A 25,836-nucleotide genomic window follows, 5' to 3' on the forward strand; every position below is an offset into this window, starting at 1 on the left:
TTGCAAGACGAGCAAAACATTTTGTAAAATCTGCGACTCGTAAACCGAGCTTGACTCGCGATACGAGCGTGTCCCAAAGTAAGGGTGTCCAACCTGCTGCCCCGTGCGGCCCGCTTAAGGGCAATGCGTTTGTTCCCTTTGCCGCTCCTGGATGATTGCCTTCTTGCCGGCTCCCTCCTTGCTGTGGTGTTCACTCGGGGCAGCGAGCGGCAGCTCCTGCATGCATCCTGCGGCTGGCCCAGAGATGTTCCCTCTGATGTTGCAACGTCAGAGGGAGGGCTTCCGGGTTGGCTGCGGGGGGAATGCAGGAGGTGCTGCCGGCAGCCCTGAGCAAACACCACAGCAAGGAGGAGGGAGCCGGCAAGAAGGCAATCATCCAGGAGCGGCAGAAGGAGGGCTTCCGGGTTGGCTGCGGGAGGCACGTGGGAACCGCTACCCATGGCTTTAAACGAGCACTGTAGCAAGAAGGAAGAGAAAGCTGGCACAAAGGTAGGCACCCACGGCACAAAACAAATGAAAAAGAAGGTTGGTTGGTTCGGCTGTGGAAAGAGCCCCAGTTCTGTCATGTTTATGTCGGTCGCTGGCAGCCGTAGCAACGAATCGTCTGAGTCTCCATTATATCCTATGGGGAACTTTGCTTTGATAAACAAGTGTTTTGGATTACGAGCATGCTCCTGGAACGGATTATGCTCGTAAACCAAGGTACCACTGTACAGGGATACAGTTGTGTATACTAAGCAAAGACTTAAAAAAGAACGTACTGTAAGTTAGTTTATCAGAAGACCACATTCATCCAAAACAAAATAGAAAGAAGACAAAAAAATCATAAATACAAAACCCGGAGAAAACAGACCTCATACACAGGCAGCCAGATTGCACTGTACCCTAAGCCATCCATATCATCACAGATCTGAAAAAACTCCATACATCTATATTGCATTAATCTTTCATTTATTTCACTAAACTTATTTTTCAAAACTCCTTCTCTTTCTTTGTATTTAGACTGGATGAAAAAATGATTTACTCTGCATAAAACATGTTGCAATGACTACAGCTGGGAAAAAGGTCTTTTTAAATTTTAACTTTGATATGCACAAGTGTGTTACTTGCTTCTTCATAGAAAGCTCCAAAAAGACTTGCTCCCGACAGAAAGCACTTCTGTTTCACCTTATCATGGCTACATCAGGGGAAAAGTAGTAGCATAACTTCACTCATCATCATCAGCATTTCTACATGCTCTCGCATAACAAGATAAGCAGTAATGGCAAACCCCAAAATTAAGAAGAGGATTACGAACAGATCGGAGAAGGTTATCGTGCCAGTGTACCGGGCCATGGTACGCCCTCACCTGGAATACTGTGTCTAGCACTGGTACATGAAGAAGGACACAGTACTACTCGAAAGGGTCTAGAGAAGAGCGACTAAAATGGTTAAGGGGCTGGAGGAGTTGCAGTACAGTGAGAGATTAGAAAAACTGGGCCTCTTCTCCCTTGAAAAGAGGAGACTGAGAGGGGACATGATCGAAACATTCAAGATAATGAAGGGAATAGACTTAGTAGATAAAGACAGGTTGTTCACCCTCTCCAAGGTAGAGAGAACGAGAGGGCACTCTCTAAAGTTAAAAGGTGATAGATTCCGTACAAACGTAAGGAAGTTCTTCACCCAGAGAGTGGTAGAAAACTTGAACGCTCTTCTGGAGGCTGTTATAGCGGAAAACAACCTCCAAGGATCCAAGACAAAGTTAGACAAGTTCCTGCTGAACCAGAACGTATGCAGGTAAGGCTAGACTCAGTTAGGGCACTGGTCTTTAGAAACATAGAAACATAGAAATAGACGGCAGATAAGGGCCACGGCCCATCTAGTCTGCCTACCCTAATGTCCCTCCCCTACCTTTGCCCTGTGAATAGATCCCATGTGCCGATCCCATTTGGCCTTAAAATCAGGCACACTGCTGGCCTCAATCACCTGTAGTGGAAGACTATTCCAGCGATCAACCACTCTTTCAGTGAAAAAGAATTTCCTGGTGTCACCTCGTAGTTTCCCGCCCCTGATTTTCGACGGATGCCCTCTTGTTGTCGTGGGACCCTTGAAAAAGAAGATATCTTCCTCCGCCTTGATGTGGCCCGTAAGATACTTGAACGTCTCGATCGTGTCTCCCCTCTCTCTGCGCTCCTCGAGCGAGTATAGCTGTAATTTGTCAAGCCGTTCTTCGTATGGAAGATCCTTGAGTCCCGAGACCATCCGGGTGGCCATTCTTTGCACCGACTCCAGTCTCAGCACATCCTTGCGATAATGCGGCCTCCAGAATTGCACACAGTATTCCAGGTGGGGCCTCACCATGGATCTATACAATGGCATAATGACTTCCGCCTTACGACTGACGAAACCCCTTCGTATGCAGCCCATGATTTGTCTTGCCTTGGACGAAGCCTGCTCCACTTGATTGGCAGACTTCATGTCCTCACTGACGATTACCCCCAAGTCTCGTTCTGCTACCGTTTTTGCTAGGATCTCGCCATTAAGGGTATAAGACTTGCATGGATTTTGGCTGCCCAGGTGCATAACTTTGCATTTTTTGGCATTGAAGTTGAGTTGCCATGTCCTAGACCATCGCTCCAGTAGGAGTTGGTCGTGCATCATGTTGTCGGGCATTGAATCTTCGTCTGTTGTGCATTTGGCCACTACATTACTCAGTTTGGCATCATCGGCGAATAATGTTATTTTACCTTGAAGCCCTTCTGCCAAGTCTCTTATAAAGATGTTGAATAGGATTGGGCCCAAGACTGAGCCCTGTGGTACTCCACTAATCACCTCCGTCATTTCGGAGGGGGTGCCGTTCACCACCACCCTTTGGAGCCTCCCTCCAAGCCAGCTCCCAACCCATTTCGCCAATGTGTCACCTAATCCTATAGAACTCATCTAGCTCAGCAACCTGCAGTGTGGTACGCTATCGAATGCTTTGCTAAAGTCCAGGTACACGATGTCCAGGGACTCCCCAATATCCAGCTTCCCTGTCACCCAGTCAAAGAAGCTGATCAGGTTGGATTGGCATGATCTCCCCTTAGTAAATCCATGTTGTCGTAGATTCTCCTCATCCAGGATCTTATCCAATTGGTATTTAATTAGAGTTTCCATTAGTTTGCTCACTATCGATGTTAGACTCACTGGTCTGTAGTTTGCTGTCTCCATCTTTGAGCCTTTCTTGTGGAGTGGAATGACGTTAGCCGTCCTCAAGTCCAATGGGACGCTGCCTGTACTAAGGGAGAGGTTGAAGAGCGCGGATAGTGGCTCCGCCAAGATATCACTCAGCTCCCTAAGCACCCTGGGGTGCAGGTTGTCTGGCCCCATTGCTTTGTTAACCTTGAGCTTTGACAGCTCACCGTAGACACTGCTGGGCGTAAACTCAAAGTTACTAAACGGGTTAACTGAGCCAACCCTTGTCTGTAGCTGAGGGCCGAGCCCCGGCGCTTCTCGGGTGAAGACTGAGCAGAAGTATTCATTTAATAGTTGGGCTTTTTCCGAATCCTTTTCCACATAGTCTCCATCTGGGTTCCTAAGACGTACAATCTCACCTGAGTTTTTTCTTCTATCACTGATATACCTGAAGAAGGATTTATCTCCCTTCTGGATGTTCTTTGCTAGAGACTCCTCCATGTGGAATTTAGCCTCTCTGACTGCTGTTTTGACGGCTTTTGATTTGGTCAGGTAGTCTGCTCTAGAGTCTTGCTTCCCCGATTGTTTGTAAGAGATGAATGCTTTTTTTTTCTCCTTGATCAGGTCTGAGATCTCCGCAGTAAACCACTGTGGCTTATTGTTCCTTCGCCGTTTACGTACTGATTTAACATAGCGGTTTGTTGCTTCTTGTATGGTTGCTTTCAAAGTCGACCACATGTCTTCCACGTTATCGGTTTCTTCTTGGCTTTGTAGCGCCTGGTGAACGAAGTCTCCTATTTCTTTGAAATTTGTGTCCTTGAATTTGAGGACCTTGGTTAGTGTAGTAGATTTAGTGAAACCTTTCCTGATATTGAACCATACCATGTTGTGGTCACTGGAGGCCAATGTGTTGCCCACCGAGACCTCTGTGACATTTTCTCCATTGGTATCAGGTCCAGTATTGCCTGATCCCTTCTCGGTTCCAACACCAGTTGCCTGAGTCTTGCTCCTTTCATAGAGTTTAGTAGCCTCCTGCTGCTGCCGGAAGCAGAGGTAAGTGTAACCCAATCCACATCAGGCATGTTGAAGTCACCTAGCAATACTGTGTCCCCACGCAAGGTGATATTTTCTATATCTCCTATTATTTCCATATCCAGGTCATCCTGTTGTCTTGGGGGTCTGTAAATTACGCCAAGATACAAGCATTTGTCCTTCCCTCTGGCCAAATTAACCCAAAGGGATTCCCCAGTATACTGGACATCTGAGATTCTCGTGACCTTAATGTCATCTTTAGTATATAATGCTACACCTCCTCCCATCCTGCCCTCCCTGTCCCGGCGAAGCAAGTTGTAACCCGGTATGACCATGTCCCACCCGTGGGAGTCTGTGAGCCAGGTTTCGGATATCGCCACCACATCCAGGTCGGCATTCCTTATTTCTGTTTCCAATTCCAAGATCTTGTTTTCTAAACTGTGTGCGTTGACGTACATAGCCCTCCATGTTGTATTTTTGTTACGTCTCAATGGGGATATTCCTGCTTGAGCTACTTGAACACCTTTAACATTATTTGTGCTTTCCTGAGGCCCAGAACCAAGGGCCGCCGCGGGAGCGGACTGCTGGGCACGTTAGACCACTGGTCTGACCCAGCAGTGACAATTCTTATGTTCTTTTTTTTTTATTATTTGTTTATTATTTTAACAATTTAAACAAGAAAATAAACTTCTTGTACAGAAAATGAATAAGATATGGATTCCAATATCACAACAACAAAATTTTTTAAAGTAAAATTATCAACTTAATCAATCTTTAAAGTCCCATAATAGAGCGATCCAAAATTCAAATGAGTGAATCAATATAAAAAGAAAGGAAATAACATATCCTGTTGAAGAAAAACAGACAACTTTCAGTGAGTACAGGAAAAAATTATTTTCTCTTATTCAATTGCAGTTGTTATCGCATTTCCCCCCTCAAGACCTTTCATGGTTAGGAATCCCGACAGCTGAGAGGGTTCAAAGAATATGTAGTTAGAAGATTTATATTTTACTAAACATTTACATGGATATCGTAAAAGAAAAGTTGCACCCATTGCAATTACTCCTGGTTTTAACAACAAAAATTGTTTTCTTCGCTTCTGAGTTTCTTTTGTCACATCCGGAAATATTTGGATTTTTTGACCTAGAAATTCCTTGTGTCTGTTCTTGAAGAATAATTTTAATATCCAGTTTTTATCTGGCAGCAATACTACATTGGCCAACAATGTAGCTGGTCTTACTAATTCTTTCAATGAAGTATCCAGCATAGTTGTTAAGTCCATCTGTTGCTCCTGATCCTGATCTTGTTGTTGCCTGGATTGCTGCCTTTCCTGATTTTCCATTGGAAGATAATAGATTTTTGAAAATGGAGGAAAAGTTTCTTCTGAGACATCAAGTATATCCTGAAAATATATTTTTAACATTTCTTTAGCTGAGATTGAGGATATTTTGGGAAAATTTAAAATTCTAAGATTATTAGCTCTGCTATTATTCTCCAAAATTTCCATCTTCCTTCTCAGATTCAGATTGTCTCTGATTATAGTGGACTGAATCTTATTAACTTCCAAGAAATCATTTTCAATTTTTGTATTAATTGCAATATTATCCTGTTTCAAAGTTTTTATATCCTCATTTTGTTCCTGGAATTTCTGTTCTAGAACTTTAATTTGAGGTGACAAAGTTTGACCCAGAGTCACAACTAAATCCCATAGCGAGTCCAAGGTAACATTAATAGGTTTAGTAATTGTAAAGATACTTGCAGCCTTTGAATCCTGTCCAGCTGTTCCGATTCCCTCCTGAACGCCTTGTTCCTCTTGCTCCACCGATGGATTCCCCGCAGACAAGCTCTCATCCAGTGCCAAACTCAAAATAGCCTCCCGGGACATAGAGTCCACCACCTCAGGCAGACTGTCCACCCGTAGAGAGCTGGCACTCTGCGGTTGTGGAGGCGGGGTCCTAGCGTCTGGGCTCAGTGTGGATTCCAGCCCAGGGAGACACACGGCGGCTTCACTCAATGCCCGTGGCTCCAGCGGGCGACTCCCAGTCGCGAAAGGTTCCTGTTGAAGGCGTCTCAGAAAATCATCAATCGTTGCCTGTGAGGGAGTCTCCCAAGCGCCGCGAGGCTCCAGCAGCGCTTTTCCCTCTTCTTTTCAGCATCGCTGCGCTCCGGTATGCAAACACAGTTCTCTGAGAACGACTCTCTCACTGACTGTTGTCCGCGGCCATCTTGGATCGGAAGTCCTCTTATGTTCTTATTAATCTACACCTTAATGCACAGTCAACCCTCTCAACTTACAATTCCTTCCTCACTTAGTAGGGAATATCTCCAACCACTCAGATGAAGACTTTCCAAAGTACTCAAAAAACGAATCCTATGGTATACCTTCTGTTCCTTCCCCCTCCTTCTCTTTTACTGGCTTTATAAGGCAGATGGAACAGACTCTGAACATCAAGATAGAAACAGGAGGAATCTTGTTCTGAACTTTTTGAAATATCTGGTTCTTTAGCGCCTCTCCAGACTGGTACAGTTCACTGATGGGTAATAGCTCACCATGACCAGCAGATGGAGACTGAGACAAAACTTTAGGCTGTAATACTAATAGCTGTACTTCCCTCTAAATAACCAGTCTGTTCTTGGTCTCCATCAGGTTGGAAAGCTGTGCCAGTCTTCCCTTGGTCAGTGTAGGGCTGTTGGAATTTGTCCAAGTATGATGCTGGATTGACCTTTGGGGGGACCCTTTCCCACTGTGCACAGATTTTTCAAGAGTACACATCTTGTGGGTTCAATCTCTGGATCTCTCCAAGAATTAAAGCTGCATTCTGAGCAGCCTGTCACTGCAGAATGTTCCCTCATGAGTGACAAGAGGCCACAATCTGCCTTTCTTCCTGATCATCCTGACCTCGTTCAGATTCACATGGACATCTGGGAGACTCCTGAGAGTCCCTTGAAATGTGCTCATGCCGTTGCGCCGCTTTATCCCATGGCAGATGCCTTTAACCCTGTCCTGACATGAGGATGGGGTTTTTGGTCTCTGAAAGTTAATAAAAATGTATTAAAATTAGTCCTATAAAAAGATTACCTTATTTCATTTTCTATTTATAAACGTTTTATCAATATAGCTACAATACTACTTTATTCTAAAGCACTGTGTCGCAAACTTTTTGAAGCCATGGCACACTAAACTCAGGACCGCGGTTGGAGGGCCTCCGGACATGCATGGATGTTGATGTGATGATGTTATGTGACGGCCAACTTCTTCCCAGTGATGTTTAAAATCCTATCTAGGTGATGCATGAGATCTGCCACCTTCACACCAGGGAGGCAAGTGACCAGGCGATCCTTGCAACCATTACCCACCCAGCTAATTATGCCTTTAATTGAATCACCAGCTAAAACAGCCATTCTAACCCTTCCCTTTTGGGTACCAGCTTCTGTAGAGACATCCTCAAAGTGAGAGGATATTTAATTTCCTGGCAAGCAAGCACCTTTGTGGGATCACTTCCTGTCCCACAAAGGTGATTTTGTCCTGCCAGGTGTCATTTTTCCTCTAAGACATTACAGAGGCTACCAGACTGAAGGTGGATTTCTCTTACTCTATCCCTGCAAGTCTCTTCTATATATACCTTTCTATCTACCTCAACTCTTCTATGTTTGCTCCTCTACTAGCCGCTCAAGATCGGACTTATTCTTTGAGTGACAGGAGATAATAAATGTGGATTCATTTCAAAAGACTGGATAGCACCATGTTGTTCCTGGATGTCTGTCTGCATTAATAAATACATCTTTATCCAAAGGTGCTTTCTGTGATTTAAATAGTTAGAGATGGACATTGCTATATTAAAAGATGATTGATATTATATATGGAGAACTGCATATTTTTCTGTATAGTTGGAATGAATGGAATTGGTTTTGTATATGATACTGTTTTATATCCTCTGTAATAAAACCCTTACCCGTGCATGCGCAGTTGACACTGCGTGATCCCTGCCGCCGTGAATTCTACTTCCATGCTGTTTTCTATTTGCGGCACGTGCGGCAGCTTTAGGTGCATGTGACGGCTTGTGACGGCTTGCAGCACGTGCAGCCATTTCAGCGGCGGTGGCGGTTTGACTCCTGCACTGCCGGGATGCCTCTTCTCACCCCCGGACCAGCAAATGCAGCAGCCGCGGGGCATTTGTTAGGCTGGCCCACTTCGATAATGTGAGGTGGGCTGACCTAGCAAAAGCCCCAAGGCTGCCCGGGCTACCGGATGCTGGACAGGGGGGGAGGTAAAAGGAAGGGAGAAGGGCTGCTGCTGGATAGGGGGAGCAGGGAAGAGGTGCTGCGGGACAGGGGGAGGTAAAAGGGGAGAAGGCCTACTGGACAGGGGGAGCAGGGAAGAGGTGCTGCTGGACGGGGGAGGTAAAACGAAGGGAGAAGGGCATAAAGACTAGTTGAAAAATAAAAAAATATTTTTAAGGAAAGATGATGGACCTAAGCTAAATAGTTAAGCATCGAGGCATTAAGTATTTTAGACCAGTGTTCTTCAACCTTTTTACACCTATGGATCAGTGGAAATAAAATAATTATTTTGTGGACCGGCAAACTACTAAGACTGAAATAAAAAAAACTATCTCCGCCCCCATCCCCGCGAGCTCAGTCCCGCAAACCATCTGATCCTATCCGTACAAGCCTCAAATAGTTATGATTTTATATTGAAGTATTTTATTAAAGTATAAAAAAGAAACAATATTCTATATAATTGTCATTTTATAAATACAAATAATACAGAGCAAGGATCAACAAAACCCCCTGTCTCCCCTCCCCTTCACATATATCCCCTCTACTATCAAGAAAACTGAATAAGCCAAATTATGACAGAATGGTACACAAAAATATCATGCTAACAGAATACCGTAGTCACACATGACAGGAATAGTGTTAGGGGAGTGCAACTAGAGCAACTGCCTCCTGGTCAGAGAAAGCTCCCAGTTATGTCAAACACCAGCTCTAGCAGTATACATATTTCAAATCTGATATATTCTAATCACAAGACATAAATAAAATTATTTTTTCTACCTTTTGTTGTCTCTGGTTTTGCTTTCATCGTCTTTTCACTCTCTTCCATCCAGCGTCTGCCCTCTGTCTCTTCAATCCATCATCTCCCCCTTCCATATGGTATCTGCCTTCTTTCTATGCCCCTCTCCCCTTTCTATCCAGCCTGTGCCCCCTCTCTCCTTTTTACATGATTAATTTTGCTCTCCTTGTTATCTCTCCTACACCAGATCTAGCATATTTGTCCCTCTCTCCTTATTTCTCATCTGACTCCTTTCCCAACATCAATCTCTCTCTACTTCCTCATTCCTCTGTTTCTCCCCTTTCCCTCATCTGATCTCTCCATTCCATCCTAACTCTTTCCCCTCCTCTAATCTTCCTGACAGCTGTTTCCTTCCTATTTCCTTCCTCCCCTGTCCAGCGGTTCCTTTCTCCCTTCCCTCCTCTCCTTCCCTCTCCAGCAATTGTTTCCTCTCTTTAGCCTAGCGGCAGCTCTGTGTGCTTTTAACTTCAGCACATAGTTGCCCTTAAGCAGTAGTTTATCCACGGTTTCATGAGGCAGCCTTGGGGCCTTTGGTAGGCCAGCCCATACCGCATCATCGAAGCGGGCTGGCCTAGCAAAGGTCCTGCCTCATGAAACCGCGGCTAAACTACTGCTTAAGGGCAGCTGTGTGCCGAAGTTAAAAGCACACAGAGCTGCCGCTGATGGTACGGAGGTGCGGAGACATATGCAGCAGGAGGCAGGAGACCCAGCGAAAGCAGGAGGCAGTAGTCCCGGCATACATGAGGCAATAGCCTATCTCCCTGCCTAATGTGTAGTTTGTGAAGACCCAAATCCTTCACGGACCAGCAAGAAATTTTTGCGGACCAGCACCGGTCCATGGACCAGCAGTTGAAGAACACTGTTTTAGACAGTATTTAGTTTATTTATTTATTTAGCCCATCCTCCCAAAGGAGCCCAGAATGGGTTACAAGAGTACTTTCATAGCATGGGTAGGACATACTTTAGTGAGAAATACAGAATTTACAGCATATCAGTAGCTCTTTTATGATGGGTTAATTTCAGGTATTTATGAATGAGTTAACAAAATTGTTTTTCTTAGTCACAGAAACTGTGTATGAAATTACATTCTAGACAAGACATGTTTAGTATTTAATACATAGCTTTGCTTTCCCCTAACTAACTTCACATCAGTCCTGATAGGTTCAGTATGAAAGAAGGTAAGAAGGTTTTCAAAGCTTGGATTTTTCTTTACAAATGTGTAAGCAGGTTAATGAGTCATTACTTGTCTTCTGCAGGGTCTGTGCATTGTGTTACTGAAAAAGGAAAGACAACTCAAACCTTGTGTACTGAGAGCCCACTGAAAATGCTTCTATTCTTAGAGTGGAGAGAAGTTCTGGTGGTAGTCACTGAGAATTTCCTCTTGTCCCAGTACACTATCAATCCTGAGGGAGCAGCTGAGGAGATTATGAAGGTAAGAGAGATGAAAATACTGCAGAATAAGTATAGAACAGAAACATACTGATGACTGGACAAATGTGATGGAGTCACTGCTTAGGAATTACGCAGAACACCATATTTGCTTGAAGCTTTAGTTTTGTATTAAGTAAGTCGTAATACTTTTTAATTTCCAGTGATTTTTTTACCATTATTTACTGTATATCTGTTGTACAGTTCACTAGTTCTTTCAGCATTCTTGATATGAATGTAATAGGAATTAAAAAAAATATGTTCTCAGTTGACAAGCAGAATAGATGCAGCTATATAAGTGGTTATGTCTTTAGACAGAGTAAAGGTGAACTTTGCTGTCCCAGAGTAAGGCTTCTCTGGCATGCTCAGGCATTCCTGCCTGGTGTAACTTTTTGAGCTCATCAGTCTTAATAATCTGTTGGATTGACAGGTCCTAGTCCAATGCACTTCTCAAAAAAAGAAATAAATGGGAGAGAGAGAGAAATGGAAAACTGACATAGAATCAACAGAAATAGATCAGGCCTGCAGAATCAAGTAACTACTAAATATACCTTGGTCACTAAAAGGCTGACCCAGTAGGTTAATTGAAAGTACTCGCAGTCAAGTCAAAACTTGCCTGCTTTAGTGGCTGGGGCGGTTTGGCTTCTCAGCTGCTACAGGCCTTTGGGGCATGTTTTTTGGCAGGCTTTGCTCCGATTTTGGTGGGAAGCACCTCCATTTTGTCTGCAGCTTTAGGTGACCTTCCCCCTGTATTGGAGAATCAGGGGCAGGTTTCTGCTGGGTGCTCTGCTTTGGCAGCGTGTCCCATTGGGCCGCCAGGGGTTTTTTCCCCTGATTTTATTTTTGCCTTATCTTCAGGTGGCCGGGGGTTCTGCTTCCACCCTGGGGGTCTCGGGGGGGTTGTTCCTTCTGTATTTACTCCGATTCAGCCCCCCCTCAGCGCCGGGTTCATCCCCATCTCTTCCTCTCTAGTCCAAGAGGGTCTCTTGGGACGATGATTTTTTTCTATGGGGAGCAGTTTTCTCTTGATGAGGGTTTGGACCCTTTGGGAGACCTCCAGGATTCTCTCGGAGGGGGGGAGGGGGGACGGAAGCTGCTGGCGGTGGTTTTTCGGTTCCATCAGCTGGCAAGGATGCCTCGGTGGTGCGCATCTTTGAGCAGGAAGAGCTCCTGGAGCTTATTCTTCAGCTGGAGCTTATTCTCGGTGTTGCATTTTGAGGAAGACACGAAGGAGTCTCCGCGTGTGGTGGACCCTCTGCTTCAGGGAATCCGCTGAGCATCCTGCTCTTTTCCTATTGCATCTGGATATTCGGGATATTGTGCTTGCACAGTGGAAAGCGCCGGAGACACCATTTCATTTTGCGTGCTCTACAGCTTGCCTGTATTTCATCCCTTAGGGGGATAAGTGGTGGACACAGTGACCTCGGCCATCACAAAACGACATAAGGTGCCCGTTGAGGGTGGATCAGTCTTGAGGGACTCTAAGGAATGTAGGTTAGAGTCCCTCCTTAAGCAGAATTTTGATGTCACTGCTCTAGCGGTCCAGGCGGCGATGTGGGGGCAGTCTGGTAGCATAGACTTGTTTTCGGTGTGCCAAGTGTGTCCTTGACTGTGAGAGTCTGATGACTGGTCCTTGGTGGAACAGGAAGTAACCAAAATTAAGATTGGTGCTTCTTATTTCTCTGATGCCATGTATGACCTGTTGCGGGCGTTGGCCAAGTCCATGGCTCTCAGGATGGTCGCTTGTCATACCTTGTGGCTCTGGGCTTGGTCAGCGGATGTGGCATCTAAGGCTAAGCTGATAAAATTTCCCTTTCGGGGGTATTTTTTGTTTGGCGAAGATTTGGACAAGTTTCAAGTTTATTCATAGCTTGATATACCAGCCATCACAGGTATCTGGTCGGTTTACAATAATAGGAATAATAAAAAAAAGAAAATATTTAAAATATTTAAAATTACTTAAAAAGAATAAAAATTAAAATAAGAGTAGGGGGAATGTGGCCAAGACAAGGACATAATTTGGATGGGTGGGAGAACAAGAGGAGAGAGGGAAGGGAGGATTTTAATTACATTGTATAAAATAAAAATAAAAGGAAGGAGAAAGGGGAGGGATAAAACAAGAAGGGAAGGGGGATGTCGCTTCTTAAAAGCGATTCTCCATTTATTGTTTTGTGTTTTTCATTTTTCCTTATTTTGGGTTCTCAATTGGAATTTTGATAGGCGTCTTTAAATAGAAATGTTTTAAGGTATGTTTTGCACTTGTTTAGAGAATTTCAGAGAAGAGGTGTGGTGTCATTGTGTTCTAAAGCGAAGACGCACCTGCAGAAAAAAATGGTTTTTCTAGTATAGTATGAATCCTTGAGGGGACTGTCAATAAGTTCTGATTAGTGGATCTAAGGGCCCTAGCAGGGGTAATTGTGATGAGATATTTGTCCAGAAAGGCAGGCAGGTGGGAGGTTTTAATTTTGAAGACGAGAAGGAGGATCTTATAAGTTGTTCTATGAGAGACTGGTAGCCAGTGAGACTCCCGAAGAAGTGGGGTGACGTGATCATATTTTTTGGCTTTGTAGATGAATTTGATCGCGGTGTTTTGAACTTGCTTGCCAGGGTCACTTGCCCAGATCCACCATCTCTCCTTTTCTCAACTACCTGTCATCCAGCATCTCTCCCACCTTCCCCACCAGCTCTCCCTTTCTCTTTCTAACTACCCTTCTATCCAGTATCTCTAGCCCCCCCATCTCTTGTGTCCAACTTCTCTTCCTGTCTGTTCCTTCCCTCCCTAAATCCCATTGTCCACCATCTCTCTCCCTCTCCTGTTTTTAGATCCTTATTTCTTCTATCCTTCCCCCCATCTCTCCTCTCCATGGTCTCCCCCCTCCACCATCCATCTTCCCCCCTCCACCTAGTTCATTTCTCCCATCTATCTTCTCCCAATCTATCCTCCAGTCCACCAACTCTCCATCTCCCCTCTCCCTCCATCTACCTTTTTTATTTTTTTATGGTACACAAAATATTTATTGTGGTGTAGCACAATTATTAAAGATTTTAGCCAGAAAAGAGAAAGGCTTTACACTATCTAAGGCACAAAAATGTAGTACCCATCGGAGTGGCTGGGACAAGGACATTTCCTCGTTATATTCTGAGGATCATGAACACTTGACTCCAGATTACAAAAAACAAAGGGAAAAAAAAATTAGTACAAAGCAGTGAAAGTCACTGTCTCAAGACCGTACTTCAGCGATGACCATTACAATTCTTTGAGGCAATGTGGTCAACTATCTACCTCCTAACTTTTTAAATACCACAATATCTTCCTTCATAGACTACACAGGAAGATGGAGCAATTTATTTGCAATAGTATTGCCAAAAGTATAATAAGAATTTATGTTTGCTCAGGACAAGGACTCATGTGTGTTTTTTATTTTTGTTATCAAAATGTTGATTTTTTTGGAACTAAAATCAGAATTTTTCCAGATGTATGAAAAAAATTCAGTACTGCAGGAAAGTTTCTTGCTTTAAAACAAGATGTTGTGGCTCTGAGCTAAGCTTTTTCTTTAGTTTCCTTGCAAATGCGCCAGTACAATCGTATTTTATAAAGCTGTTAAACTGCCACCACCCCACTGGAACTTCCCAATCCTCCCAACCTGTGACACCCTCTCTCCAGATCCCCCTACATCCTCCTGGCACTCCTAGCCCCCACCACCACCACACCCCCGTACCTTTCCCAAAGAGAGTCCGGCAGGAGGAATTCATCTGGGAAGAGGTCTGCCGGTGGCGGTAGCGATCCACTCCTGCCACTACTCCTTGCGTCTTCTCTCCACTGCGGCCCGCCCTCAGTGAAAACTTCCTGTTTCCGCTTGGGCGGCCGAATGGAAAGAAGACGCCCAGAGTAGTGGCAGGGTAGTGAATTGCTTTCGCTACTGCCACTTTTGCCTGGCCAGGGAGGAGAGGAGAGAGACTTCCTGCCGCCGATCTACACTAGAGATCCGTTCAGGATTTCCCTCTGCCACCAAAGTCCTTGCTTCGATGTAACTTCTGATTTTGCAAAACCGGAAGTTACATCAGAAGCAAGGACTCCGGCGGCAGAGAGAAAACTCGAATGAGTCTCTAACAAGGGGGCCAACAAATCGGTAAGTCCGATTTTCTTAAAAAAACAAATCGATTCGAATCAATTCACCCAAAGTGAATCAGAGAATCGAATCGAATCGCGAATCGGGCAGCACTACTCTGCACTTCTTCACATTTAAATTTGAACTGCCAATCATTAGACCATTCTTCTAACTTTTACAGATCTCATATTTTCTATTCCCTCCAGCGTGTCTACTCTGTTGCAAGTCTTTGTTATCTGCAAAAAGACACACTTTTTCCTTCTAATCCTTCAGAAATATCACTCACAAATATATTGAACAGAACGGGCCCCCAGCACTAATCACCTTTCTTTCCTCCTAGTAAATTCTATTTATGTTCTTTTGTCCACTGTGCTGATCGTCTTTGCCTCAAATCTCACATACATGCTGACCTCCTTCACTTTAAATTTATGCTGACCTCCTTTAATTCTGCTTTTAAACTGGTCAAGCAAGACTACTACATCCAGCTAACTAACTCCCTTTCTTCCAGCTCTTGCTGTCTCTGCCACACTGAACTTCCTCCTCAAAGTGCACCCCCCCCCGACTCTTCCATCTTTCTGTCCCCAGTCAATGGTTGAATACTTCATTGACAAGGTTCGCAAGATTTTCCTTGAATTCACTGCAGTCACATCCTTCTCCCCTTTCCACCATCCACTTTCCTGACTTTCAAGCTCATACCATCCCTTCTTCCTTTGCTCAAACAACTTAGGAAGCACCTGCACAACCTCCCTTTGACTGGTCCCACCCTCTTGACCCCTCATGGCAGCCATTTAGCTAGTGGCTCAGCACGGAGCAGGAGCATGGGAAGACCACTCCTGCTCCTCCCCACCGCTCGACCACCAGGGATTTCAAAGATATGTGGGGGAGACGGGAGGAAGTTAAGTCGTTGCAGTCGGCCAAGGATTCCTCCTGTCTTGGCCCACTGCTGGACCACCAGGGATTTTAAAGTTATGCAGGGGAGGCCTACAAGGCATTGGAAGGGAGGGAGAGTGGGCAATGGGCAGGGAGAGAGGGGACACAGGTCAGGGAGGAAGGGGGAACAGAGTATAGAGCCTGGCAGGGCATTTGAATACTAACCCCCCTGGTTTATAGTCAAGTCAACCTTTTTTCCTCCTTTTTGGGGAGAAAAAGGTTACGTCGGTTTATATGTAGTGATTAACAGTAGAAAAATATTGCTATCAGTACAGGAGGAAATAGCTTTTTACTGTCAGTTGTAGATGATCACTGTAATTTGGATTTCAGAGTATAGGCGGGGGAAGTTGGGATGCTGGTAACCATCTCTGCAGAGAGGCAGATGATAAAAATTGTTGAATTGTATGTTACATAAACTCACTTTGCTTATCTGAAGTACTGACTTTGCTAATAGGTGAAGCTTAGTGGAAAGACAGGCCAGTCAACAGACATCATTTGGGTTGATCGCAGTCTACTGATTACAGCCACTGGAGAGACCGTCATTAGGTGAGTTTTATTTATTTTTTACCTGGCACTAATCTAGTAAATATCCTAGATTATCTGGCAGTCAATGAAAACTGAAACACCATTTCTAATGCAATAGGTGTGTCATTCTGGACAGACAAGTGATATCCCAGTGCTCCCAAGCCATGCAAAAGGAATCTACTCCAACTTTTGAATCCATCCTCCTTCACTAGAGGGCTCTACTTCCCCTCTTCAATTTTTCTTTCTGCCCTTGAGCTGGAAAGAGTCTTTCTGATCTGCTCTGTTTATTTCTTTATTTTTTTGATCTTTCAGTTCTTTTCATAAATTTTCAATGACTTTTGGTTTCTCAGAGCTCCCTTAATCGAGGGATCTGCATGGAGGAGAAGCAGACTGAGATCTGCAGCTGACAGGCCAATCCTTTTGTGATATCTGTTGGCTAGCCTGCAGAAACCTTTTGAAGCTTGGTTTCTGTTTCCCTTGTAACATTACTTGCCTTCTGCATCGCAGGGACTTGAGCACAGCAGGGACCCTCAGGGTGCCAAATGTTTTTCACCTCCTCACTTTTTATGTCCACAGGGGTTCAAGACTCAGTCAGATACTGCTCAAACTGGCAGTCCGAAGATGCAGCGCTAAAGGAGTGGTACGTTTGAGGCAGTGATTGCCTCTACCTTTGCAGATCCAACTACCAGATCCAACTACCTTTGCAGCTGAGGCAGGCTGCAGCACATTTCCAGCACAGGTCACAGTGAGTAAGGCTGTTAGAACCCATCAGGAAAATTGGGGAAGAGGCGTGTCCTTTAAATACTTTTTTTTAAGTTTCTGCCCCTTCCCTTAGTTTTCCCCAAAATCCAAAAATCATAGTTTTTAAAAAAATTTTGGTTAAAATGTTTTGAAGTTGTTTTTTTGACACCAAAATGCTGCTGTGGCGGCCATCTTTGATTTTTCTATTTTTTTTTTCCTTTTTAAAGTTCTCTGGAAGCTTCAAATCACCTCGTTTTGCTTCAAAATTGGCAGGGAAGAAGTCCTCAGACACCTTTACCCCTAATTCATACAAGGCTTGCGTTGAAAGGATGCTCGAAGAATGCCTTGGCGCCGCGTGCCATACAGCACATGAAGGGGCGGGAGTAGTTGGCTTAGTGTCCTTTATGCTCTCTAGGGCTGAGGAATGGTCAGTGGGTCTGTTGATTCAGAGTGGATCACTTCCAGAGCCCCGGAATGGCAGTCATCCTAAATACAGGGGTGTGGAGGCTGCAGAGCCAAAGTGACAAAAGCTGGAGTCTTCTACAGGAGACTCTGCGCTGCCTAACATGACATTCTCTCTGGAATTTGTCAATCTAATGTGGAGAGCCTTACTGTCACAGAGAGAGCCCTCCCTGTTGGGAGATGTAGGGTCACAAGCAGTTGAGCATGATACAGTGGTGGCCTTTGATCAAGAGGATGACTCCAAGGTCTGCCGGCTGTTCAGATCCTCAGCTCTTTTAGAGCTTGTCGCCAACTCTGGGGGAATTAAATTTAGACTCCAAGCAGGTCCCCTTGGCTACCTGTCCTATATGAGCGGAGTGAAATTCCAGTCATCTTCGTTTCCCCTGGCATCCTGATATCAGTTTATTGGTCATGGAGCATTGGGATGCTCCTGAAGGGTTCCTTAAAGTAGTCAAGACTTAAGTTCAGTATCCAATGGCACTGCAGTGTCAGCAACTGTTCTCTCAGCCCAGGGTAGATTATTTGGTAGCGTAGGTAACCAAGCACACTTCCCTACCAAGTTAGGGAGGTGTGATATTAAAGGATGTGCATGATTGCAGAGTGGAGGTGATTCTTAAAAGACAATTTGAAGTGCTTGCCTTGAGAATCAAAGCAGCTGCAGCAGCTTCATTTGTGACATGTTTCTGTCATACCAAGTTGTGGAGTCTAGAGATGGTGGAGGGTGAGCCTTTACCCCAGTTCCTATTAGCTGGAGTGGATTATGTAGCCGATGCTCTATATAACATCATCAGAGCAATGAGCAGAAGTTTTGGTTTATTTGATCTCAGCTCGCAGAATGCTCTGGATCAGCCAATGGGCGGGAGATTTTGCCTCTAAGGCTACCCTCAGTAGACATCCTTTATTAGAGTATTGTTATTGTTGTTGTTTTAATTCTTTATTTTCATTTTCAACAATACAATTCCAAGCATAAAACATCTTGAATAGAAAGTTTGATTGAGACAAATAATTTTCAATTTTTTACACGAAAAAAAGAAAATTTAGGAAATGATATCCAAGCACTCAATCAATCTCAAGTCCTCCACAAACTGATCCAAGATTAAACTTGAGTGATTTAAACATAAAGTAAGTAAGTTACTTGTGGAAGATGTGAACCCTGTGCTGGGAAGAGAATAAATTCTAAACATTAGAAGTTGTTACATTTTCTTCTTTATCAAGGCATTTTAAAGACTTTAAAAAAATATGTCAACTGTGATGGATCATAGAAGACATATTTAAAGGAGATATATCTGATTATTATGCACTTGCACTGATATTTTAAAAAGAAAACTCCTCCAATTGAAGTTACTGCTAGTCTCATCAGCAAAAATTGATGCCTTATTTTTTAGTGTCTTTAGAAACATCAGGAAATATCAAGATTTTCTTTCCTAAGAATTCTTTAGATTTATATTTGAAGAAAATTCTCATTATCCATTCTTTATCTGGAGCAAGCGCTACTATTGCTAAGAGTGTTGCTGGTTTAGCAAGTGCTTCATACGACATTTCTAGCAAATTAGTAACATCAAGAGACTTTTCATGTTGTTATTGATCTTCATTTGACTCTTCCTGATTTCTCTTATTTAATGGACAATAGTATACCTGAACAAAAGGATGTATTGATTGTTCAGGAACATTTAATACTTTCCAAAAAATCTCTTTAGCGTTATCTCGAGGGGATATTGTGGAAATGTTAGGAAAACTTAAGAATCGTAAATTGTTAGCCCAATTATAATTTCAAGACATTCTAGTTTTCTCCTTATAATATTACTATCTTTGATTTGCACTTCTTGAATATTTATTTTTAATGACAAAATGTAATTTAAGGAATCAAGTTAGGCAAAAAAATATTTTTCTCAACGTTTTCTTTTAATGTATACATTATCTGAAAAACACAAAAGAGCTATTCATATACCACTACAACATTTTAAGATCATTCTTGCATTGATCCAGTTAAAGATCTCTCAAGTGCACAGGCCCAGGTGGATCCTTATTCAGCACCGATCTCGCTAATTCTCGCTTTTCTTTTGGCTGGTTTGAATACAGACCTTATTGTGGTTTCGCTTTGAGTCCACGTGGCCGGACTCTCCTGTTTTGGATCCCAGAAGTGTCGGTCTTCCATGACATCTCATCCTGATGTTGCTAGACTCTTAAGGAGAGCTCTTTGTGTCCAACCACCGGTTAAGTACCTTTTCCCTTTCTGGGACCTTAACCGGATATTGTCTAGCCTTGCCAAGGCATCTTTTAAGCCCCTTCGAGATGCTACCCTCTTGGACTTGGTGCTCAAGACCTTTTTTTAGTCACCATTACTTGGGCATGTTGGGTGTCGATACTGAGGGCTTGGTCTTGCAGGGACCCTTTCCTCTGTATTTCGGAGATGGTGATTTTCCTTTGGATGCTTCCTTCCTGCTTGCCGAACATCATTTAAGCTTTCCTGGTCAATCCGGATGAGTGTTTACCTGACTTTCTGCAAACAGATTCCCAGTCTCAGGATCACCTGTTGAAAAACTCGATGTGTGCAGGGGAGTTCTGCGTTCCTTGGAGGTCACCGAGTTTCGTCTCTTTGACCATTTGTTTGAGCTGACTCATTCCGTTCAGCGGGGTGTAACCGCTTCGAAGGCCATGATTTCCAGATGGCTCCATAGGGCCATTTCATCAGCTCACATTCTTGCTGGTACTCAGGCTTCTGTTACAGTCAAGGTGCATTCTGCCAGATGTGTGTCCTTTTTGTGGGCTGATGCTAGAGCTGTCTGTCTTGTGGAAATTTGCATGCAGGCAACATGTCTTCTCTTCACACATTTGCCAAGTTCTGTAGAGTGGATGTGGCTGCAAGACAGGACTCCGCCTTTGGTCCTCGGTCTTACGGGTTGGTGCATCAAGCCCACCCTAGTTTTGGTGGGGACTGCTTTTGTACGTCCCTACTTTCTAGAATATCTCACCTATTGTACTGGAAAAAGAGATTATGCACTTACCTGGTAAGCTCTTTTCCAATAGATAGGCGAGATATTCTAGACTCCCACCTAGTATTTATTGCGCCTGCTTATAGTTTTCAATCTGTTTATGCTTCTCCAAGCTGTTTCTTGGATGCCTGTCAGCCATTGTGGATTAAAACTGGCTGGAGCATAGGATACAGAGAGTGGGGGTAAATGGACAATACTCAGACTGGAAGAGCATCACCAGTGGGGTGCCGCAGGGCTTGGTGCTTGGACCTGTGCTCTTCAACATCTTTATAAATGATCTGGACATCGGTACGATGAGTGAGGTGATTAAATTTGCGGACGATACGAAGTTATTCAGAGTAGTGAAGACAGAGAAATTGCGAAGATCTGCAATGTGACATAATCAAGTTCAAGAAATGGGCATCGTCATGGCAAATGAGGTTCAACGTGGATAAGTGTAAAGTGATGCATGTTGGTAATAAAAATCTTATGCACGAATACATGATGTCCGGGGCAGTACTTGGAGAGACGTCCCAGGAAAGAGACTTGGGAGTTCTGATCGACAAGTCGATGAAGCCGTCCGCGTAAAGTGCGGCGGCAGTGAAAAGGGTAAACAGAATGCTAGGAATGATTAAGAAGGGGATCATGAACAGATCGGAGAAGGTTATCATGCCGCTGTACTGGGCCATGGTGCGCCATGGTGTACCGGGCTAGCACAGGTCGCCATACATGAAGAAGGACACAGTACTACTCAAAAGGGTCCAGAGAAGAGCGACTAAAATGGTTTAGGGGCTGGAGGAGTTGCCGTACAGTGAGAGATTGGAGAAACTGGGCCTCTTCTTCCTTGAAAAGAGAAGACTGAGAGGGGACATGATCGAAACATTCAAAATACTAAAGGGACTAGACTTAGCAGATAAAGACAGATTGTTCAACCTCTCCAAGGTAGGAAGAACAAGAAGGCACTCTCTAACTTTAAAAGGGGATAGATTCCGTACAAACGTAAGGAAGTTCTTCTTCACCCAGAGAGTGGTAGAAAACTGAAACGCTTTTCCGGAGTCTGTTATAGGCAAAAAAATCCTCCAGGGATTCAAGACAAAGTTGGACAAGTTCCTGCTAAACTGGAACATACGCAGATGAGGCTGGACTCATTTAAAGCACTGGTCTTTGACCTGGGGGCTGCCACGTGAGTGGACTGCTGGGCACGATGGACCACTGATCTGACCCAGCAGCGGCAATTCTTATGTTCATACTAGTCGTTAAGCCCGTTACATTAACGGGTGCTAGAATTTATGTCTGTCTGTATTTTTCTTTCTGTCTCTTTCCTCCCTCCATTTCCCTGTGTAGCGCTGTCTCTGCTTTCTTCCTCAGTCTGCACTCTCAAGCTGTAACATTACTGCTTAGCTTTTTCTCCCTGCAAGCATCTCTGCTCTAGCCCCCTGTCCTTCTGTGACTGTCTGTGTGTCTCTCTCTACTTGTGCACTGTTTGTTTGTTTTTTTCAATCTCTCTTTAGCTCCTGATCCCCTCTCACTGACCCTTGCCGACTGCATGTAATTTCGGTTAGGTTTCCATGGCAACCCTGCTCGCGGGTCTGTTCGGTAGGGCCGTTTTTTCGGGTCTGCCGGCGCCGGGTGGGGAAGAGTCCTGGCTCCTTTTTTGGTTTGGGCGCGTGCAGAGGGGCTCAACAGCGCACAACCACCTTTCCTTCCCTCCCTCCATCAGGTGCAGTGCAGCTCCACCAATGTTAAAAGCAGCCGCATCGAAATCAGAGGCCTGCCACTGCCGTAGCACGTTCCCCTCTGCCTTGGTCCCGCCCCTTCTCTGACATATGGGACCGCGGCAGAGGGAACGTGTTACGGTGGCGGCAGGACTCCAATTTCAAAGCAGCTGCTTTTAACATAGGCGTAGCTGAACTGTACCTGATGGAGGAAGGGAAGGAACGGTGGGGCAAATTTCATCAACGGCAGTCCTTGTGCGGTTCGAGAGAGGGGGGGGGTGGAGTCGGCGACTTGCAGCTTCGCGTGCCTCCCACCCCCCCTTCCCTCCGGCTCCGCCGCCGATAGTCTCCACCTGCATTGCCCCTGGCGCAGCACTCACCGGCCCGTCGGGCGGGGAACGGAGGAACAGGTTCAGGGCTGCCAGGGGGGGAGGAGTGAGTCCGGCTGAGACTGGCAGGAAGAGGAAGGCGGAGCAGGTGAGCCGGCACCGAAAAAAACTTTAAAGAGCCAGCCAGACCGTGAGTGCGAGCTGTTGTAAGTTTGCATGTGCACTCTTGCCGGCCACGGACATACGGATCACGGAAGCACGCGGATTAGAGTGCGCATGCGCCGCCTACGGTTTTATTATATAGATGTTCCATTTATTGGAGAGTGGTTTCTCAGCTTCTTTGAAAATGGTGTTGGCATTTCACTTTACTGTTGGTTGAATTCCTGAGCAGAACAGTTGAGCCTGTTGCTACATGTGCCTCTACTTCACGTGTTTTGGGTGGCTCTCTGTGCTTGGGTACTAACTGTAGAGGGTAGAAAACTGCACAGTGACGTACTATAGAGGCAGAGTAAAGTCCAGCATGGATTCTTTCTGCAGCCATGCGACTAAAGGAAAATAACTCTACTGTTTAGAACGTCTCACCTATCTACTGGAAAATACCTTACCAGGGTAAGTACATAATCTCTTTATTCCTCTCGTTTGATTTTAACAGACCAGGAGTTCCTGTAACCAAGAGTACCATCTCTACATAGTAAGCTGACTGCATCATTTCATGCTGTTCTCGGACGTGTTACAGCACATATGGTTAGAGCAATGGCAACTTCAGTAACTTTTCTCTGTTCCACTCCTGTTTAAAACATCTGTAAAGCAGCTACTTTGTCCTCCATACATACTTTCACATCATATTACTCATTCCAGGTGGCATAGTCAGTTCGGCCAAGCAGTTCTACAAAGTTTATTCTCAGTTTAATTGCAAACTTCCCTCCATCCCTTTTGAAATAGCTAGGGAGTCCCATCTGTGAGAATATGCTGCTTGCTTGTCCTGGGATAAAGCACAGTTAACTTACCTGTAACAGATGTTATCCAGTGACAGCAGGCAGATATTCTAACAACCCTCCCACCTCCCCTAGTTGGCTTTTTAGCTTTTTTTAATGAACTGATGGTCCTGTGAGCTGATGTCAGAAGGGAAGGCACTCGCGCATGAGCAGTACAGGCGATCTCGAAACTTCTAAAGAATTTAGTGATAGTACACATTTGCATTGTCTGTACCGGGGCTCTGTGGATGACACCACACATCTATGAGAATATCTGCTTGCTGTCCCTGGATAACACCTGTAACAGGTAAGTAACTGTGCTATTTTTACTGATTGTATTTTATTTTTGGTCTGAATTTATTTTAAAACATGTTTATTTATATGTGGGAGTGTACCCTTGCTGTGTGCAACAATAGACTTTTGAAGATTTATATTGCTTTGTGTTCTTCATGGTCTTCTGTGTTTGTTGTTCTAGAACAGGGGTAGGCAATTCCTCAAGAGCCGGAGCCAGGTCAGATTTTCAGGATATCCACAATGAATGTGTATGAGATGGATTTGCATGCACTGCCTCCTTGAGATGCAGATCTATCTCATGCATATTTATTGTGGATATCCTGAAAACCTGACCTGGCTCCGGCTCTCGAGGACCTAAGTTGCCTACCCCTGTCCTAGAACCTTGCTTATCTGAGCCTTTTTTCTTTTGTATGGAAAATTATTTTTCTCCATAAGGCTAACATGTGTCAATGCAATGTTTTAAAATCACTAATGTCCCTTCCTCAAACAGAGTTTAGTTTTTTTATGGAGGAAAATTGGACCTTAAGAATACAACAATACCATATCATAATTATTTGATAATGTTTTATTTACTTTTTGTGGATTAGATTCTGGGACTTGGAACGGGATGAGAATTATGTGCTCTCTCTGGATGAACAGCTTAATTTTGAAGCAGGCGAGATTATAAACTGTGTCTCATACTGCAGTACAAAAGGTGAGCATTTTAATTCTGCATACCTTCCTCATTTCTTTTCTTCTTCCCTTTCTTTATGTTGTCTTGTCTCTCTCACTTTTCTTCCTATCCTAATCCTTTCCCTTTTCTTCTCCACCCTTTCTACCTCCTAGCATAAGATTATAAATTATGTCTATTGCAATATCCAAGGTAAGCACCTTCCTTTATTTTCCTTCCTTTTCCCCACAATCTATTCTCCAAAAACAAACAGGCCAAATTATTCTCATATGTGGATGACATCATTCAAAGAGCCCAGCGCAGAAACTCTGCCTAGCATACTGTGTCTATAAAAGGTTGAGGCAGTGCTCCCATCATATATGCATGCAACTAACAGTTTATCTCATCCGCGGTGAAGAGAGGATGCATTCATGTTTATTCAGTGCTTGATATGCCACTGTTTCTGTGCAATAGGTCACAGTGGTTAACATAACATAGACTATCAGGTACTCTTAAGTATTTCCCTATCTGTTCCAGTGGACTCACAATCTCACAATGTGAACAATTCTTTCAGCACATTTGTTGTAACTTTCATCTCAGGCTTTTGTTATGTTTTGATTTACTGCTTTTTTAAAAAAAAAAGTTGGGCGTGGCTTCGCGGCATGTTGGGATGGTCGGGTGAATGAATGGCTCCGCGGTGAAAGGCTAATATTGTGGATTAAAAGTTGTGTAAGTCGGATTGAAAGAGTATATTTAGTACTAAAATGGCTTCGGGCAAACATAATAAAAGCAGTTTGGCGGGATTAGGAGCTGGAAGTGTAAAGAGATCGAAGTTGGAATCGGTCTCCCCGTCAACGGTCCCTTTGCCATCGGAGGAAATTGAAAATAGAGATTTAATGAAAGAATTACAGAATATTAAAGAAATTGTGTTAGAAAGTGCCAAGAACATAAAGGACCTTAAAGAAGAAGAGGAAATTCTAACGAAAAGAATGCAGGCAGTTGATTTTAAGATAGAACAGGTAGAAAAGCGCGCTGACATATAAAAAGGACCATAAAGAAATTGACATATTAAGAAAGGATCTGGAGGATCTGTCGAATTGAGAAAGGCGAAATAATTTATGTATGATTGGGGTACCAGAAGGTGTAGAAAAAAATTATCTTATAGCGTTTTTAATGAACTTCATACCAAAAATTTTACCGTTAAAAAATCCTTATCCGTTAGAAATTGAAAGGGCACACCGAATCCCATCAGAAAGATCAAATAATCAAAAGGGTCCCCGTCCGCTGATTTTTAAGCTGCTTAGGTATCAGCAGGTTGCAGAAATCATAAAATTGGCTAAGAATAATAAAGATTTGAAGTGCCAGGATTCAAAAATCTTCATAGTTCCTGATTTTGCAAAAGCCACTGCCTATAAAAGAAAGCAACTCTTGGACTTGCGCCCTCAG

General features: G+C 44.0%; 1 protein-coding gene across 3 annotated transcripts in view; it reads left to right on the forward strand.

Moving 5' to 3' along the window:
• The window catches only part of IFT140 (intraflagellar transport 140), a 478,284-nt gene that overhangs the window by 80,448 nt on the left and 372,000 nt on the right, over positions 1-25,836 (forward strand). For all 3 annotated transcript variants that reach the window (XM_033914590.1, XM_033914591.1, XM_033914593.1), the window contains exons 6-8: positions 10,519-10,694; positions 16,184-16,275; positions 24,329-24,435. In XM_033914590.1, the coding sequence (XP_033770481.1) occupies positions 10,519-10,694; positions 16,184-16,275; positions 24,329-24,435 (375 nt within the window). The remainder of the gene's footprint in view (positions 1-10,518; positions 10,695-16,183; positions 16,276-24,328; positions 24,436-25,836) is intronic.

This window comes from Geotrypetes seraphini, chromosome 11 (assembly GCF_902459505.1).
Source record: "Geotrypetes seraphini chromosome 11, aGeoSer1.1, whole genome shotgun sequence".
In the NCBI taxonomy this organism is placed as follows: domain Eukaryota; kingdom Metazoa; phylum Chordata; class Amphibia; order Gymnophiona; family Dermophiidae; genus Geotrypetes; species Geotrypetes seraphini.